The sequence below is a fragment of the Melanostigma gelatinosum genome (assembly GCF_949748355.1).
Source record: "Melanostigma gelatinosum genome assembly, chromosome: 5".
Lineage (NCBI taxonomy): Eukaryota > Metazoa > Chordata > Actinopteri > Perciformes > Zoarcidae > Melanostigma > Melanostigma gelatinosum.
Window position 1 is genome coordinate 21,898,687 of NC_136638.1, and position 16,574 is coordinate 21,915,260.

The 16,574-nt window shown below is 41.9% G+C and overlaps 1 protein-coding gene and 1 pseudogene across 2 annotated transcripts in view; one reads left to right on the forward strand and one right to left on the reverse strand.

Moving 5' to 3' along the window:
• The first annotated feature begins 998 nt into the window (after positions 1–998).
• The window catches only part of LOC306777906 (ecto-NOX disulfide-thiol exchanger 2-like), a 113,285-nt pseudogene continuing 97,709 nt past the window's right edge, over positions 999–16,574 (forward strand). The window contains exons 1-2 of the transcript in view: positions 999–1,098; positions 5,798–5,947. The product of the transcript in view is annotated as an ecto-NOX disulfide-thiol exchanger 2-like (transcript). The remainder of the gene's footprint in view (positions 1,099–5,797; positions 5,948–16,574) is intronic.
• Positions 13,392–15,357, reverse strand: LOC306777632 (E3 ubiquitin-protein ligase TRIM21-like). Its single transcript, XM_079268810.1, has 2 exons — positions 15,285–15,357; positions 13,392–15,139 (listed from the first exon to the last, which is right to left on the reverse strand). The coding sequence occupies exon 2, from the start codon at positions 15,135–15,137 to the stop codon at positions 13,515–13,517; it is 1,623 nt and encodes a 540-aa protein (XP_079124936.1). The 5' UTR covers positions 15,138–15,139; positions 15,285–15,357; the 3' UTR covers positions 13,392–13,514.

Sequence of the window (16,574 nt, forward strand, 5' to 3'; positions counted from 1 at the left end):
AATCCGCTCGGCTGCATCGAGTTTCTTTGGGGAAGTTATGTGAAAAAGAACAAATCAAATTCACTCAATGACATATAAATATTTTATGCCTTTGAATGGCCTTTATCTGCTTCAGATGGATGAACACACAGTAATCTTCTACATGTGTTTTTCATGGCTGGCTAGACTCCCTCTCACCACACACACATACACTCTCTCTCTCTTAGACACAGACTTCCAGATGTATGAGTTCACCTGCCAGTGAGTGCCAATTTATGGCACGCACTGGCCATTTTCATGACCAGATTCAACAATCTTATGAATTTACACAGATGATTCACTCCAGAAAAAGCAGAAAATGATGATGATGATGATGTTAACAAGGAGAGAGGAAGACTGAGAACATGGTGTAATACTATAATGACCTGACACTGGTTCTTTCATCGTTTGCTGTCCAGTGCTGACTTGATTTGCTGCTGTGCCTGAGCATCCAGTTCCCAGTTTTCGAAAAGCTACAGAAATGCTGGACCCTGAAATGACTGCAGTGGGATATTGTGTCCCCGATTAGTCATCAAAGTAATGAAATATTCATGCTGTGGTTTGTTGGTTTTGTATGACGTCATCGCAATCATTCATGATTGCATCCTGGTTATCATCCAAAGTTTCCAAAGTTTTTTTTGGGTGAGACGTTGATTATTTTCTCATCGTTTTCTGTGTCAAGACCGAAGGGGGCATATGCAGAGTGCTCATTTAGTCCAGCCAGCAATGCAAAGGATACCCAAAGATATTCCATTTACAATGATGTCAATCTGAAAGGATAATTCTCACAGTAGAACCTGATGACTGCAAAAGTTTTTCATTTTGTGTGTAGCCGTTGTGTTCAGCAGTTGGCTTGAGAGGCATCACCTCCAAGCTCGCGGCCATTGTACTCTGCCAGGAAACCCTGGACTCCTCACTCCGGTTTGGGAGTGAGAGTCGAACTCAAGTATCTCGGGGTCTTGTTCATGACTGAGGGTAAGATGTTGTGTGAGATTGACGTGGCGGAGCGGTTCGGACTGTACGGGAGCGTCTTGGTGTACCAGGGAGCTGAGCCGGAAGCTGACGAATCTCGATTTACAGGTTGATCTGCTTTACAGCTTCCACCGACGGTCATACGCTTCATGTAGCGACCGAAAGAACAAGACTGCGGATACAGGCGGTCAAAATGAGTTTCCTTCCCAGGGTGTCTGGGCTCACCGCCAGAGATTTTGATAAGAAACTCAGAAAGGTAGAAAGAATGAAGGGAGAGATTTTAGCATGCGTTGTATTTGGTCAACGTTCTGAGCATTTATTTAATTACTTCTAGTATCCGATCAGAGTCATTGTTGGTCAAACATATTGCTGCTTGTACCTGGTCTCTGCCTCTGCATACATTTATTGTGCTCTACCGCCATGTTGCGTTTTTAAGCCACCCGAGCGTCGTAGCGGTCGGTCAGTCGATCCACCTCATTGGTCCTCCTGAAATACATCGATAGCTATGGTTGGTGCTTGTAGTCCGGCATTGACTCATCTTACTGATGAAAGGGGGGGGGGGTATCATATTCAGCAGATATTATCCTATGTTGTCCATGGATCTCTCCTACCCATTAGGGAGGTCAGATCCATAACATTTACTGTACGTGGAGTGTAATGGTAGGCTGTTCAAGTGTTTTCTTCTTTACTGCTCATCTCTCTGTGCATTGAGAAAATGCTCGTCTGCTTGCGTGCAGGACGATAGTGCTGAAAGAGTTGGAGCCATTTTGCAAAAAAAAAAAAAAAAGAACAAAGAGGAAATGTCGTCGGTGTCAAGTGCAAAGCTGATATGAACTCCAGAATGTGATTTCTTGCGGAATATATTCCATTCAGTCTTGTAAGATTTTCAGGTTTCATTCAGTATTATCAAATGTTCACTTATTTCATATTTCTGTTTCTATAACAATGAGCTTAAAGATGCAACAACACTTCATTGTTGATGATAAAAAAATACTCTGTGGGTTCGTCACTGCTAACAAACTCTCAAACGATATTACGTTTCCATTATTAATACAGAAATATTGATTAGAGCAGCTTTGAGGGACCTTTTGACACGCACAACTAAGATGTGAATGAGTTATGTTTCCATTAGTGGATGTGGATGTCTATATCAGAGAGCACATTAACGAAAATGGAATGAGTCTTTACGCTGCTGCATTAATATTTCATCTGATGTGCTCTTTTACAATTTTCAACACAAAATCTCTCCTGCCTCAAGGAACTCCAAAATGTTTGTGAGGGAATTTCAGTCAGTGCTTAACATTTACAATCAGCAATATAATTTCATGCATCAATACTGTAAAAAATAGCTATGGATGGAACCGCTGCTTCTAAAAATGACCTCACATGACCAACATAACCTCATCTTGCTCCTTTTTAAAGTGTTTGTGCTTCCTTCTAGAACATAGTATGTCTGCTGCTACAGTAATAGGCATGGTAATAATTATCAGTTAACTGACAATAATAATTTGGATCAGTTAAATAGTTCAAAATAATATTTAAAGGATTTTTAAGCATTTTCTTTGAGCAAAACTCTGAGGAGCTGGCTGCATGTATCCACAACAGTGCATGCAATGTCGTGGCTGCTAACTCTCCGTGACGGTTAAACTGGGGACTCGGTAGCCTGTTTTCCGCATACGCTGACGGTAAATCATGGATTCAACCTGCTAGGGTTGGGGTTGTGGGGTTGTGCATCGGTTGTATCATTGTAGCTGCTACATGGCTACATGTTTTCATGGCCGGAATTCCTAGCAGCACCCCTGTGTACATACCTGTCTTTCACAAACTCTGATGTCTTGGCCCTTATGTTTCCTTTCTTTTATTTTTTGAGAGAGAGAGAGAGAGAGGGAGAGGGAGAGGGAGAGAGAGAGAGAGAGAGAGAGAGGGAGAGAGAGGGAGAGAGAGGGAGAGAGAGGGAGAGAGAGAGAGAGAGAGAGAGAGAGAGAGAGAGAGAGAGATGGGCTGCAGACATCTCGGGTGAATGGATGTGTTTGATGTAACCCCTGACAGCTGCGTTCTACACAGACAGCAGAAAAGGTGGAGGACTTTTTGGGGTGAAATACAGGGGCATGTGTGAGCAGTTGCATTAGTATTCACACGTGGTGTCAGAGGAAGGTTTTGAAGGTTTCTGTTATCCAAAAACGCGGAAGCAACCGAGTTAATTTGAAGAGCTGGGTTTACAGGGGGACCAAAGGTAAACATGTTTTTTTATGTCACATACTTTAGATGACAGCACCGCTGCTCTCAGGTTGTGGTTAAAATGGAAATATCTGCAAGGTGTTTCATTGTTTCTTCCTCTAAGAATTGATGCGTAGCTGTGTGTACTTGCATCAAAACACGCCGCATATATGCATAGAGATTTATAAAATGAAAATATCAAGCACAGTGAAACAAAAAGATGGTTGAAGGGCCGTGCAGAGAAAGGCTCCATCTGTCCCCGTTGCATAGTGAATGGGGGAGGAGGCTCAGCTGAATGAAGGCTGCTTTTAAAATCTCTTGTAAACACATTATCGGCCCGGTCTTGTCCAATATATAGAATGAGACATAACGGTGATTTAGAGGCTGAGCCGCATCCATAAATGCATGAAGCCAATCTCATGTCAGCGTCTGCTGGCACCTTTCTGTGCATCCAATACCGGCAAAATGCGTGCATTATTCGGATGCATTTTAATCTGGATTTAAAGTAAAATGTTGCAACATCTGCAGCAAAGACGTAGTTAAAACTAAGCTGTGTCAGATATAGTTATAATCCTGATACAAGACACATAACCTTTCTCTATGCAGATTTTTACCCAACGAGTATTGTTTTTGTCCCCAATTTTCTTTTGGGTTTTGTGTCCAACAGCCTCTGAATGTAGTTTCCAGTTGCTGGATGATACTCATACTTCAAGCTAAGGCTCCAAATGTGCCTTTGTTTAAATACAGTTCAGAGTGGATTTGGATGAAAGCACAAATGAGCTCCTGATCATTTGACAGAGTGTCTGTAAGTACATAACTTAAAAAAAAACAAATGGCTCAATTAAACATTAATGCTCCAAAATGGTACTTTAAAAAGCAGGATTTTCTGGATTATTGTGTTACTGGATATTGAAATCAGGGTCCTCAGAGAAAGATGGTGATGTGATGGGAAAGCTGAGAGGTTCCTTTTTAATTCATTATTTTGACCTTTCATTGCAATCAATTATGCAACTCTTCTTTTTTTTTTATGAGCAACAAAAATAATATCAGTCACTCTCTCACACAAGCACTCAGTGAAATCCAAATAACATTGACGACCTGCGTTTCAACCCCCCTGTGAGTGATCAATGAAGCTGGTCTGAGAGAGAGAAGGATTCACATGCCATCATCCAGATCATTGCATTGGAAAAAAGTGAGACGTGCAGAAACAGGTGTTAATTAAGAGTTACGCATTTCATATTAGTATGGAACTGGTGTCTTACACCAGTTCCTCAGAATAACGAGCAGATAATAGCTGATGTTTTAGCCCGTATTTGTTATTCATTCCTCAGGGTTTGTAAATAAATCAGTGTTTTGACCATTACTCAAGGATGTGACTTTATTTATCGCTCTCCGTGTCTGAATATTAAAGGAATAGAATAACATGAAAGCGATTTGAATGAAAATGAAGTATTTATAGTACAGGATATAGAGGTTGGTTGATTTGCATTAAAGTCCAGACTCTGTGTGTGTGTGTGTGTGTGTGTGTGTGTGTGTGTGTGTGTGTGTGTGTGTGTGTGTGTGTGTGTGTTTTAGTGTGTGTGCGTGCAGACAGTCTGCCCACATTAATAAGATATTTGAGGTAAGCTCTAGAAACTCATGGCAGCATCTCAGGATAGAAATATTTTATTGGGTTTTTTAGTTTATTATATCTCATCCTCCGGCTGCCTGTGATGTTTTTAAGAACTTGTTTCGGATATTACTGGTAGGAGAAGATCAACTCCGTCTAATGTCTTTTCATAAGATATGTTCACAGCATTTCAGACGTTATCAGTCTCTGTTTTTAAATTTGAAATGTTTTTAAACAACTTGAAAGATAATAGGGAGCAAAGGTCATTGTGAAATATGTCTTGTTATATGTGTAATGCAGACATCGAGCACACCAAACATCATCAATACCTGACAATTCTTTTGGCTCAGTGATGCGTCTTTATGCTTGTAGGCATTATGTTTTCAGGCTGTCCGTGCGTCCCATTCTCATGAAAGCGATATCTCAGAAACACCTCAAACTAATTTCTTCAAAGTGTCTTCAAAATCTGTATCCCGTCAACACAACTTTAAAGGAATACTTCTCCCACAAAATGACCATTTGTTTACCAGTCGCTCACCCCGTGTCACCTTGTTCCTACGGTGAAGGAAGAATTCGAAAAACTGTGAAAGGTGTTGATGAATTGGGGTAAATGGGAAGAACGTTTGGCAACTACAAATCGATATCAAAACATCCGTTTAGACACTCTCACACAGCTCGTGCAGTATAATCCAAGTCTTATTCGGATGTTATTTATTCAGTCGTATGCTCACTACTTCCCAAACGCGGCCCCCATTTACCTCAATTCATCAAGACCATGAGTTCATTATCATTCTCCGTGGAGAACTGCAAGACAAACAGTTTTCTTCCAAACGAATACAAAGTAACACTGGGTGAGTCACTGATAAACAAATGGTCATTTTGTGGATGAAATATTTCTCTTTAGATATATATTACTGCGTGTGACCACACATGATTGTACCCCTGCTGTTTTGTAACGTGGCACTTGTTGTCATGTTTTAGGGCTCAGCGCTCTGCCCTTTGACCCAACGGCCAGCAATGACCCGCTCCACTTCAGCAGCTCCAACGGGCCGCTGGTGACAGAGTGTGCCTCGATGGAAAACACTGCTGCAAACAACTGCAAGAAGAGGAAAAGAACCAGTCTGCCTCCAGGTACTGACGATACTACCTCACTACAGTGACGGCGTGACACGAAAGAATATAGAAACCCCGTCCTCTCTGGTTTCTCGACAAAGCCCCAACGCTATTATGTGTTGTGCTGCACAGCCACTGCCTGGAATTACAGTGGCTCACTATGTCTGGTTGGATGTTTCCTGATGGAATGTAATTTAAATGCTCCCAGCATCAAATAACTGCTGGTGAGCGATAAACTCTAATCCTGTTATTTTGAGACGGTCTGAAAGAGGTAGCCTTGTTTGGTCTTTGCTGTTTTTGATTAGCTTGCCGTAGCCCGCGGCTCCGCTCGTCTGGACTGTTTGGAGGTCACACGGCTAAAACCAGGAGGCGGCACAATGGAGATCTCTCATCCGCCTGCCTCTCACCATGCCAACAGACCCGCCAATCAAAAGCTCCCAAGCCTTCAGCTCTCTGACCCGTTGGACACCAAATGCTGTGGTGATATCCTTGTGTGCAAATACATGCGCTGTAGTTTCTGCCTGTGTGCGCGTGTTTCACCCAATGAGCCTGATTTTAATCAGGGCCAGTGTGCTGTCCAATTAACGAAGGGCTTTCTAATTAATTGCATTGTGAGCGGTAGAAAGAAGAGGGCCCTTAAGACGTAGAGGTGTTTCTCCATGTTTTCATCCGTCGGGGTGACGCTAATTGGTCGGGATTTAAAATCTGGCAGAGATGCACAGGGGCTCCAAATGAACTAATATCAGTACTTGCAGGGCACAGCTTACTCACTGGTGGTGGTCATAGTCAAACATGGCCTGTGGAACCTCACACTAGCTGGCTAAATGCCTTATTTATCTCCCGCCAAAGACAGTCGGCAACAATTCCATCAAAGATTTGCGTGCTTTGTGCTATTATAGATACAATCCTCAGAGGTAGAGATAAGGTAGTCCACCTGGGGAGAATCTGCACATGACCCATCTTTCTTTCAGTCTCACCACTGGCTAGTGTTACCAATTATGTAAGGAAGATCATGTTTCTCCCCCAGGCAACAGCAGTGTTGACCTTGCAGGCACTATCCCCTTAAATCTTGAGCAAACAAAGCCGAACTATTTCAAGCTGCTGAGATTGCTTTTTAACTCGAAAATATATCTTGTTCCTCCGTAATGACGATAAAGAGCTGATGAATATAATATTCATTTTGTATTGCAACACTGTCAAGGGTGTACCGTGCCCCAGGCTTATTGCATGCTGGGATTTGCAGAAGCCCCCTTGGACCCACTCGTGGTAATCTATTTGGAATCAAAGATGAACGGATTAATTAACATTACTAATTAGGGTTAGGTATTATGAATATGTCCTCTGTATTATCACAATGTTGATACAAGTAATATCATAATAAATTGATGAGGAATTGTCTAATACATCCAAAGAAGAATGTCTGTATCAGGCTAATGCAGCAAATGTCCTAACTAACATGTCAAATCAAGTACATTTTATCCACACACATATGACCTCCCTGTAAATATTAAATGAGTGAAATATATAGAAATGAGGCTTTGCCAGCAAGTCTGCAGCTCCTCTTTCTTTCACCATTCTATCCTGTAGGACTTTGATCGCTTGTCTCTCCAATTAGCGTCAGTTTCCGTCCTTCCAGGAGCTGCTATTTTCTATTTGTCATACTCTGATAAAACACCCACGGGTGCCTAAAGATGAGTAAACTCTGCTTCTTCTTTTTTTTTTTACCATTTTTGTTTCATGATTTGAATGTCCTCTCCTTCCCACATCCTGCCCCTGCGTTGTTTAGAAATATGAATTTGGAGGGGACACCTGCCGCCACAGATCCAGTGAAAATAACAGAAGAAAAGAAAAGGTGCAGCAGGCGCATTTATAAAAGCGACCTCTGTGACGAGAGCTTCAGTGCGCATGAAAAGCAGCGGCCCAGAGTTGCAGTACAGTATGACTCGCCACCATTTGTGTATAAAGGAAAGCATGGTTTTCACAATTTCTCATTTACTTTTTATAGACACTATTTTTTATTTATTTGTCAACCACAGAGTCCTTTGAAAGAGTTCACTTAAGCACTTTCGCCGTACTGACGTTTCTCAAAACCACAAACTGACAGCTGGAAATAAATGAAGTTCATTTTGTATGAAGTCAATGAAAAGATGGACGGGTGTGTGCGGTCTGCTCGGATTAAAGCCTGTCAGAAAGCCTTAAGATCAAAGCCTTTGTGAAGCACAAATCTGGTCTTTCACTGGAAAAGCCACCCATTTCTCTTCACGTCCAGCTTAGAGATACAGTAGAGAACAAAGTCACTCATCCGTTATTTTTCTCTCTGGCAGTTGGAGTTTTTTTTAACACTCTTACAATAAAGGTGCCATTAAAGCAGGATAAGTGCACGACTATCATGATGACACCTCTCGCTGCAGTTCCTCTGCATTTCCTCACAGCTTCCAGGGAAACCGACAGGAAACCTTCAAGGAAAGACATTGTCAAAGAAATGGATTGCATGTTCGTTGAATGTAGTTCGTTCTTGTAGGCAAGCTTGCAGCAGGGCTTGTTTTATCTTATCATGGAGTATCCTTTTACCTTGTGTTGCCCTGAGAAAGCCCTTTGCTCGGGCTTTCTCATGGCTACCGTGTCACTAAAGCAGCTTTTAAATTCCCAAAAATGTAATAGTTGATGGTGTTTTTACCGCCTGATTCTGCATTTCTCTTTTGCTTTTGCTTCATTTTCAATTTGGAAGTTCAATACACAGCATCAGTTCTGTGTGTGACAGTGATAACGGTATATGTTTGCTGGATATCATACTTCCACGGATGAAAACAAGGCTTTGAAACAAATAATATAAATTGAGGATTTTTATTGTTTGAATAACTCCGGCTTCTTGAGTAAATGTTTCAGCCGTGTATGCTGTTCCATCAGCCGCATGTTGTTGCACAGCATGTAGCAGCTGTGTGGAGTGCACATGTTTAACACAGAAGTAGCAGCAAAGCTAATAATAGCCGAGTAACAAATCCTCAAGAGCATTGTTCCATCAAGCTAATGAGTATGGCCCAGTAATGGCAGATCAATGATTACGATGATTAGTGTTTCCCTGCGCCGGCTATGACTCCGCTGTCTAGCAGTTGTAGCGGCTTGCTAACTTGAAGTCCCTCCCTGAAGTACCGGTGGCTAAATGATGGAGGTCTGCAACAGCTGGAGCTTTGGATTCACTGGCTTACAGGGTGTGATTCTGTCTGCCTCCGGGTCGTCTCCGGCTCCAGTCAGGTCCTCCGGTCCTCCGAGGGACGACTGATGGAGCACCGACTCATTAGCAGCCATGTGGATTTAGCCTCGTTAAGGGACCCACATGGATAGATTTATCTCATTACATTTGGCACTTCATTAGACACACATACTGTGGGACAAAGACATGTGGTCCTGTGGAAACATGGACGCAACACACACACACCACATGATGCACTTGTATTTTTCACAAACTGCCGTTCATTAAGCCTGTGCAATAACCCAGACCAATGTACTCCGAGACTCTATCTATGATCTAACACAGTGAGACAAACATCAGGACGTCCTGTTCGGAAAAAGTAATGCAGACGTGTAGTTATCTAGCATGACGGAGGGGGAGGGGGGGGGGGGTTCGGTCATCATTTGAGCTAAATGCTAACGCCAAGATGCTAATGCTCCAAATGACATGCTGATTTTTAGCAGGTAGTATGTTTACTGTGTTCATCATATTTACCTTCTTATCTCATCATGTAAGCATGGTAATATTAGCTAATTAGCAAAAAAAACAAAGTAACATTGAAGATGATGGGAAAGGCATTAGTTTTTTCATGAACCAAAGTATTGTGGTGTAGTATTAATGATGGCAGGGCTGAACACCAGTAGGTGTTGACTAATGAGATCGTATGTAGCTCAATGGAGACAAAGTTGTTCAAAGCTCTGTAGGTGGACAACACCAATACATCCCAACCACACACCAATTATTATTATATTTTAGAGTGTGAGCCAGACAATATTTTGAATTCTGAATATATATTCGCTGGAAAGTGACGAGTGAAGGTGCTGTGCATTTTAATAGAAAAGCTTTTCAGTTGCACACTCTTTGTGGTTCATTTAGATTTACACTTTTCATTACTCATGACCTCACCAGCGACTCTTTTCAAACAATGCGTAGCAAAGACTGCCTCGGGGCCTCCGTACAAACTGCTGGAGTTGACTTGTTTTTTTCATGGGTATCAGCATTTCTCCGCAGTCCAGGATCATCCTCTCTTTGCAGTTCTGTTGTGATTAAACTAAACCAAGTGAACAGAAAGAGCAATTAAAAAGCTGTTGGTGTGTTCACTCGTCGACTGGATCAATAGAAGTTACATGTGATGTGCTCTGGGTTAGCTTCACAAATCAGCAGCTGTCTTACTGCATCCAGGACTGTGCTTTTAATTTGAAAATGCTGCTTGAGAGAAAACGTAGGCTCATTATAAAGCGGTCTTGTCAACAAACACAGTTTCACCATTCTGTTTCCATGACAGTATTACACTGGAGCACATTTCAGATAGAGAAGAGCTGCTATATTTAAACCACAATTGAGGCTATTACTGCAGTTTCGTCAGCCTGGGATGATTAATTAAAACATTCTACTTTCAGCATTGTAAATATGTTGAAAAATGAAAATATTGTCAAAATGCAGTCTCAAGTACATGAGCCTTTGTAAGGCTCACCTGTACTGTCCAATATTATGGATGCATGTAAATAAACAGGTTCAAGGTTGTGTGGTCGCTGCGTACCAATTCAGTGTTCAAAAATAATATTTGAATTTTAAGAGGAATGTATATGTGTGTGTGTGTGTGTGTATATATATATGTCTATATATTTTTTATTATACAGATTTATTAGGTTGTAAATAGTACAAATATCAAACCACTATTTCCATGAGCATTGATGGAAGTTAACTAAGTACATTTACTCCAGTACTGGAGTACTATTGTAGTTGAGAAGAATTTGATGGTACTTGTGCTTATGTATTTCCTTTTTATGCTACTTTATACTTTTACTCACCACATTTATTCTACAGATATAGTCACAAGTTACTTTGCAGATTCAGATTTTTCATACAAAACATGTGACATGTTCATAAAATCGAATGCATTAATAGATTGAAGCACCAAACTGAGTTAATAGTAGGTTGACCCTCAGCAGCGTTTGTTTTTTACATGTCAGTATTGCTGTGTAAGTTTTCCAGTACTGACCATTAAAGCAGCACACTGAGCAGTAAAACGAAGCACATTTTGCGTGATGTTTACCCAAGGTGTCTCTTCATACAGCACCTGCACATTTCTATTCCCATTTTGCAGATAACATGTTTTCACTTGAGACATAGCATGCAATTATCTGTGTCAAACCATTAAATGCTCATTCCTGTGTTTGTGAAAGGCAGAGTTGTCATTATTTTTCAAAATGCACAGAGAGAAAAGCGGTGGATTATTTTGCGATCGGTGGCTACAAAATTGCTAAGTGTATGTTGTGGGAATCTCAGGCTGTCAGTAGAGTCTCTAATTTGTGTTTATATTCCTCAAAGTGACAGATGCACTTTAATTGCTTATGGAAGTAATTCAGCATTCAGTGTGTTTATCTGTTGGCAGGATTTCTTAGATTTGTTGTGAGCGTTTATCAAGTGTGTTGTCCAGATAAAACAAAATCAAGGAGATTACTGTTCTGCAATTTTCTAAATCACCTTTATTATTATTTTTCCCCTCGTCAGTATAGCCAACATACATACAGTACATACAGGGCTGTGTTTTCATTATCAAACAAAGTGTTAAGTTGTTAAAAACACGAATCATTTAAAACAAAATGAAACACAGAATGGTCATCACAATTTCTCAAAAAGTGACGTCAAAATTAAAAAGGATTTGTTCCGCCAAATACATTTTCGAAAGAATGGCAACAATCACTTCACTAACAATTTCTGCATGAATGCAGACAATTCACCCAATTCATAGCGTGGTCCTCTTTGATTTGACATTATTTATCTTCCTCACTTAAAACAGCCAAAAAAGCGTGATCATCGAAAGAAAACGTGTGAGTTCTATTAACAGACATTATGGAGATGCTGTACAAGGTTTTTATCCAACAGCTCCACACGCTCATTAGCCCAGTGTGTGGTCCCTCAGCTCTTAATGATACTACGATTCAGTGGGCCAATCTGACCGACTCTCGTGAAGCTCTTCAGCTCCTTTATGTCCAGATGAGATCATAACAACCTCATTTAAGAGACGAGCAGCATCATGACGAATAAAACACGAAACAACAAATCAAGTCCTGGAAAATGAAAGGACACAATGCATTGTTTGTTTGTGTCCTCTATCAGCAGGACCACGTCTGTGACTTCCGAAACTGTTTCATGACGTGACGACACTATCATTTAGTTTGATTCAGCGCAAACAATGACTTCGGTTCGTTTTTTGGGGGGGAAGATCATGTTTTGGGTTAAAACAAGGACTTTGTGAAGGTTAGGAGACCTTTGTTGTCTTGGTTACAATAATAAACACATGGTTGTGGTTCGGGGACGACGGCGGTCGTGCTTTTTCAAAAAGTCAGCGTTGACATATTCTTTCATAATAACTACGGCCTCTAGAGAGCCGTGTTGCTTGAATCCGTTCTACTTGGGAAAACAGTCTCCCAAAAAAACCAAAACAGCAACGTATACACGACTCAAAGAAAGAGAAACAGAATTAAATGTTACCCACCGACAAACAAACACACACTTTAATTGGCTCTGCTCAGAAAACAGTTGCTTAAGTCTCTCCTAACCAAATAGATTTGCTGTGTTTGAACTTGGAAAGCAGGTTTGGCTGATTTTAATTAGAGGACACGACGTCATGCCAGTCGGGCCCCTGAGTTGTGACTGATTCATTCAATAACAACCCTTTTGTTGGAGAAAATAGTTCTCATACAGACTCGCATTATAAGAACTGACTTAATCAGAGGCCTAATATTTGTTTGACTATTTTCTGTGTTGATTTATTTTCCATCGCTTGTTGTGTAATGGGGATCACTTCGGATATGCTGTCCCCGGGGTGAATCCCATGTAGGTCAAAGAGTATTTCGTGAACCCAGGAATAGTTATTTAAACCGGCTCTCGGTATCAATCCCATCCATCATGTCAAAACTAAACACACCTGATATGTGGCACCCCAAAGAGCACAAAATAAGTGCTCTGAAATATTTGTAAATGATATGTTGGCAGGCAAGAGTAGCTTTAAAGTATCAAAATGAATGGCCCGCCCATAAAGATCTCTTTTTGTAACCCAGGGAGATGTATGACTGTAATGTCACACTGTGTGTGTGTGTGTGTGTGTGTGTGTGTCCTGAATGTCCTGATGGCTGCATGTGCATTCCCTTGGAGATCCACAGCTGTCTGTATGACAGGCGACACGTAGTGACACACCGCTCTGACACTGATGGATGGGAGAAACAGAATGACACACCGGAGCTTCACAGATAAAAAAACCTTTCAGCGCTCTACTGTGATCTCTCTCCAAGTCCGCTTTTGCCCTCGTCTCTTTTTTGTTTCCCAAAGCCGGAAAACAAAACAAGAAACTCAGCTGTTGCGTTTGACAGCAGTGATGATCAAGGGGGCGGGATTTTTGTCGCCGTCATTGGCGCAGGGGCTGAAGAATGGGAAGAGCTTCTCGGTGAAGTTCCATCCGGTGAAGGAGAAGATGCAAGCCCGGGAGTCCGCGTCGTAAAAGGAGACTTGACCCAGCTCGTAGTCCACAAACACGCCCACCTTATGAGGCATCTCCCTCACGTTGAGGTTGATGGCGGGGCTGGCGTTGGCTGTCAACTCATTTCCTTTTCTTAGGTAAATAGTCCAGTATCCGTTCTTGGGGCTTAATCGTATGTCGCCCTTCCTGTTGATGGACTGGTTTGCAACTCCTAAATCCCAGTCTGTTTTGTCTTTAACCTGGACCTCGTAGTAGGATTGTCCTGAGGAGAAACCCTCCTTTGCGAGGACATTGAGGACATGTTCGAACCTCTCTGGTTTCTTTGCCACATTCCTCTTCCTGTCTCCATGTGTGACCCGCTTCCCATCCGGAGAAACAATGAGAAGATGGTTGGCTGTGTCCGGATCCAGAGTCACATCCACAGCATGCCGCTGCACTTCTTTCCAGTCGGGATCACACAGCATCCTTATTTCTTTCGTCACTGTCGTCTCCAACATGGCCATGGCTCCCTGCTCGGTAAACTCACCACTGTTAAGAGTCACATCAGACCAGTTCTTAACCTGAGGCTCAGTGCAGGTAAGAGACAGCAAATTCTCAAGGAACAACAAGGCGTCGTCGGTGAATTGGACCTGATTAAGCTGCGTTTTTTTTCGCTTCAGTTGTATAATTTCTCCCTCCAGTTCTTTAATTAAGCCATTTCTCTCTGTTTCAATTTTTTTCTGCTTTATCTCAATTACCTCAGCCAGCTCTGCATGGCTTCTCCTGATGTAGTCCACCATAGCAGTCATTGCATGCGCGCTGTATGACAGGGCCTTCGCTGCCTTTTTTCTGCTAGCGTCCACTGACTGTTGGATCTCGTGAATTTTCTGCTGACGCGCCTGGATCATCTCGTCCGTGCTTTCTTTCTTTACTCTGAGCGCGGCCTTTGCTGTTTGAGCCTCATCCTGCAGATTCACGATGTCGTGGGTTTTATGGTCACTGTCTTTACAGGACTGGCAAACAAACATGCGATCGACCCTGCAAAACAGTTCCAAAGGCTCGTAATGCGTCTTGCACATCCTGCCCTCCAGGTTCTCAACCGGGTGGATCAGCTTGTGTTTTTTCATGGCTGGAATTTTCTGATGAGGCGTCAGATGTGTCTCACAGAAAGACAGGAAACACACCAAGCAGGACTTGATGGCTGGGAGCTTGCACCGATCACAGAGCACCTTTCCACTTCCTGCTTTTTCAGGGGTAACACAATGTCTTTCAGATTCGGGCAACTTTGAGGCCATCTCGGCAATGAACGTGTTAACCCGAAGCATTGGCCTCTTGAAGAATTGTTCTTTACACAGTGGACACTGCATTACAGTATCGGGAGTGTCCCAGTAGGCTGTGATGCAGCCAAGACAGAAGTTGTGCCCACAGGGAATCGACACGGGTTTATTGAACACATCCAGACAAATGGAACAAAGAAAACTATCCTCAGCATTTTGACTCCTAGCAGCAGCGGCCATGTCTAGAAAATATGAGGAGAAATAATGAAGAAAAGTTAGAGCGGTGTAAAGTCAATCCAGATGCATAGTCGTCTGTGTTAGAAGTCACTCAAATAAACTAGTTATTACTAAAGACAAGACTGCGAACATGACAAATTACTACTTTACCTGGTGTGTGTAGTTTTTCCCAAATATTTCAGATCCGTAAAGAAAAGTAAAAACACGCAGCTCTTTTGCTCCTTTTAGTTTCTCTTTCAGCATTGACGTCAGCGTGACAGTCCCCTCCCACTTCCTTATCTTACAGGTTACAAGTTAACCCATCACAGGCAGCAATTCACTCGTTACCCTTGTTAAGAGCTTTTTTGTCTTCCTTATCCACGAGAGCTTAGTGAGAGACATTAAACATGTCCCCAATCTCGGCTTTAAAGGCTCGTATGCAGCTATATGAGCTCTGATGCCTTGCAGGTGGGCATTATGCATTCTATTCTTTGCACTCAGTTCATGCTTCTTATTCGCAATGTCGGTGCAAATGAAATGAAAGCTCCGAGACAGCACAACATGCTTAAATTCTAAATGGGTTTGTGAGCATGCATGTGTGTGCATTTGCATTACATGAGCGCTTAGAGATGGCACCGGCATAATAAACTGTAAATACTGTCTCTTCCGAGGAAACAAGGCTTTGAACACAAACGCTACCCTGCATCCTTGTAGGGCTTTGTCACAGCTGAAATAATCTGTGTTGCATACAGGTTTCTATGCATTAGCAGCATTCATGTATGATTGAATGTTTTTTTTTACTCCTTCATATGTTCATCCACAAACTGCGCTTTGCAGGAATGTAGGTGTGAGCATATGAAAATGTACTGATGTTTAATACAATTTAAAAAAGATTGATACGTTGTACTGAACATTTCATTGACACAAATGAATTAGCCCCCATGCAATTGTCGGAAATGCTGGATATGTTTCTAAAGATGTGTCTGTGGGCGAATGCTGTATGCATCATATCTCAGTATTTCAGTCCTCCATTATTCAACAGTTGCGTGTTTCTCTGCTGTGTAAATGTATTTAGCTGGTGCAGCCTGTCGTTAATGAATCCAGTGACTGACACTGTCGAAACATAATGTAAATGATGAGACATTAAAAAGCCAATCATACAGCGCTAAGATAACTATATTTGCTCAGCGTTTTGAAGAATGTATGCATACAGTTTAGAGTGGTCAGGAAAAAAAAGCTCCCCAATCTGAAAATGTCCTCTGATCAGAGCTCTCTTGAGCCACATCTTATCCAAGCCTCAGCTCGATGTCTTGTCCGCCATAAAACATTCAAACAACATTTGGATCAGATGGGGATTCCTTTAGATCAACTCCTTCATGGAAGGATGAGAGGGAGTCGAGGCTTTTCTCCTCCCATTTTCTTTTCTCTCTCTCTCTCTTCACCTCTTCTTTCTGTTAACCA

Coding starts and splice junctions, on each gene's coding strand:
- LOC306777632 (XM_079268810.1), bottom strand. CDS start 15,137: ATGGCCGCTGCTGCTAGGAGTCAAAATGCTGAGGATAGTTTTCTTTGT.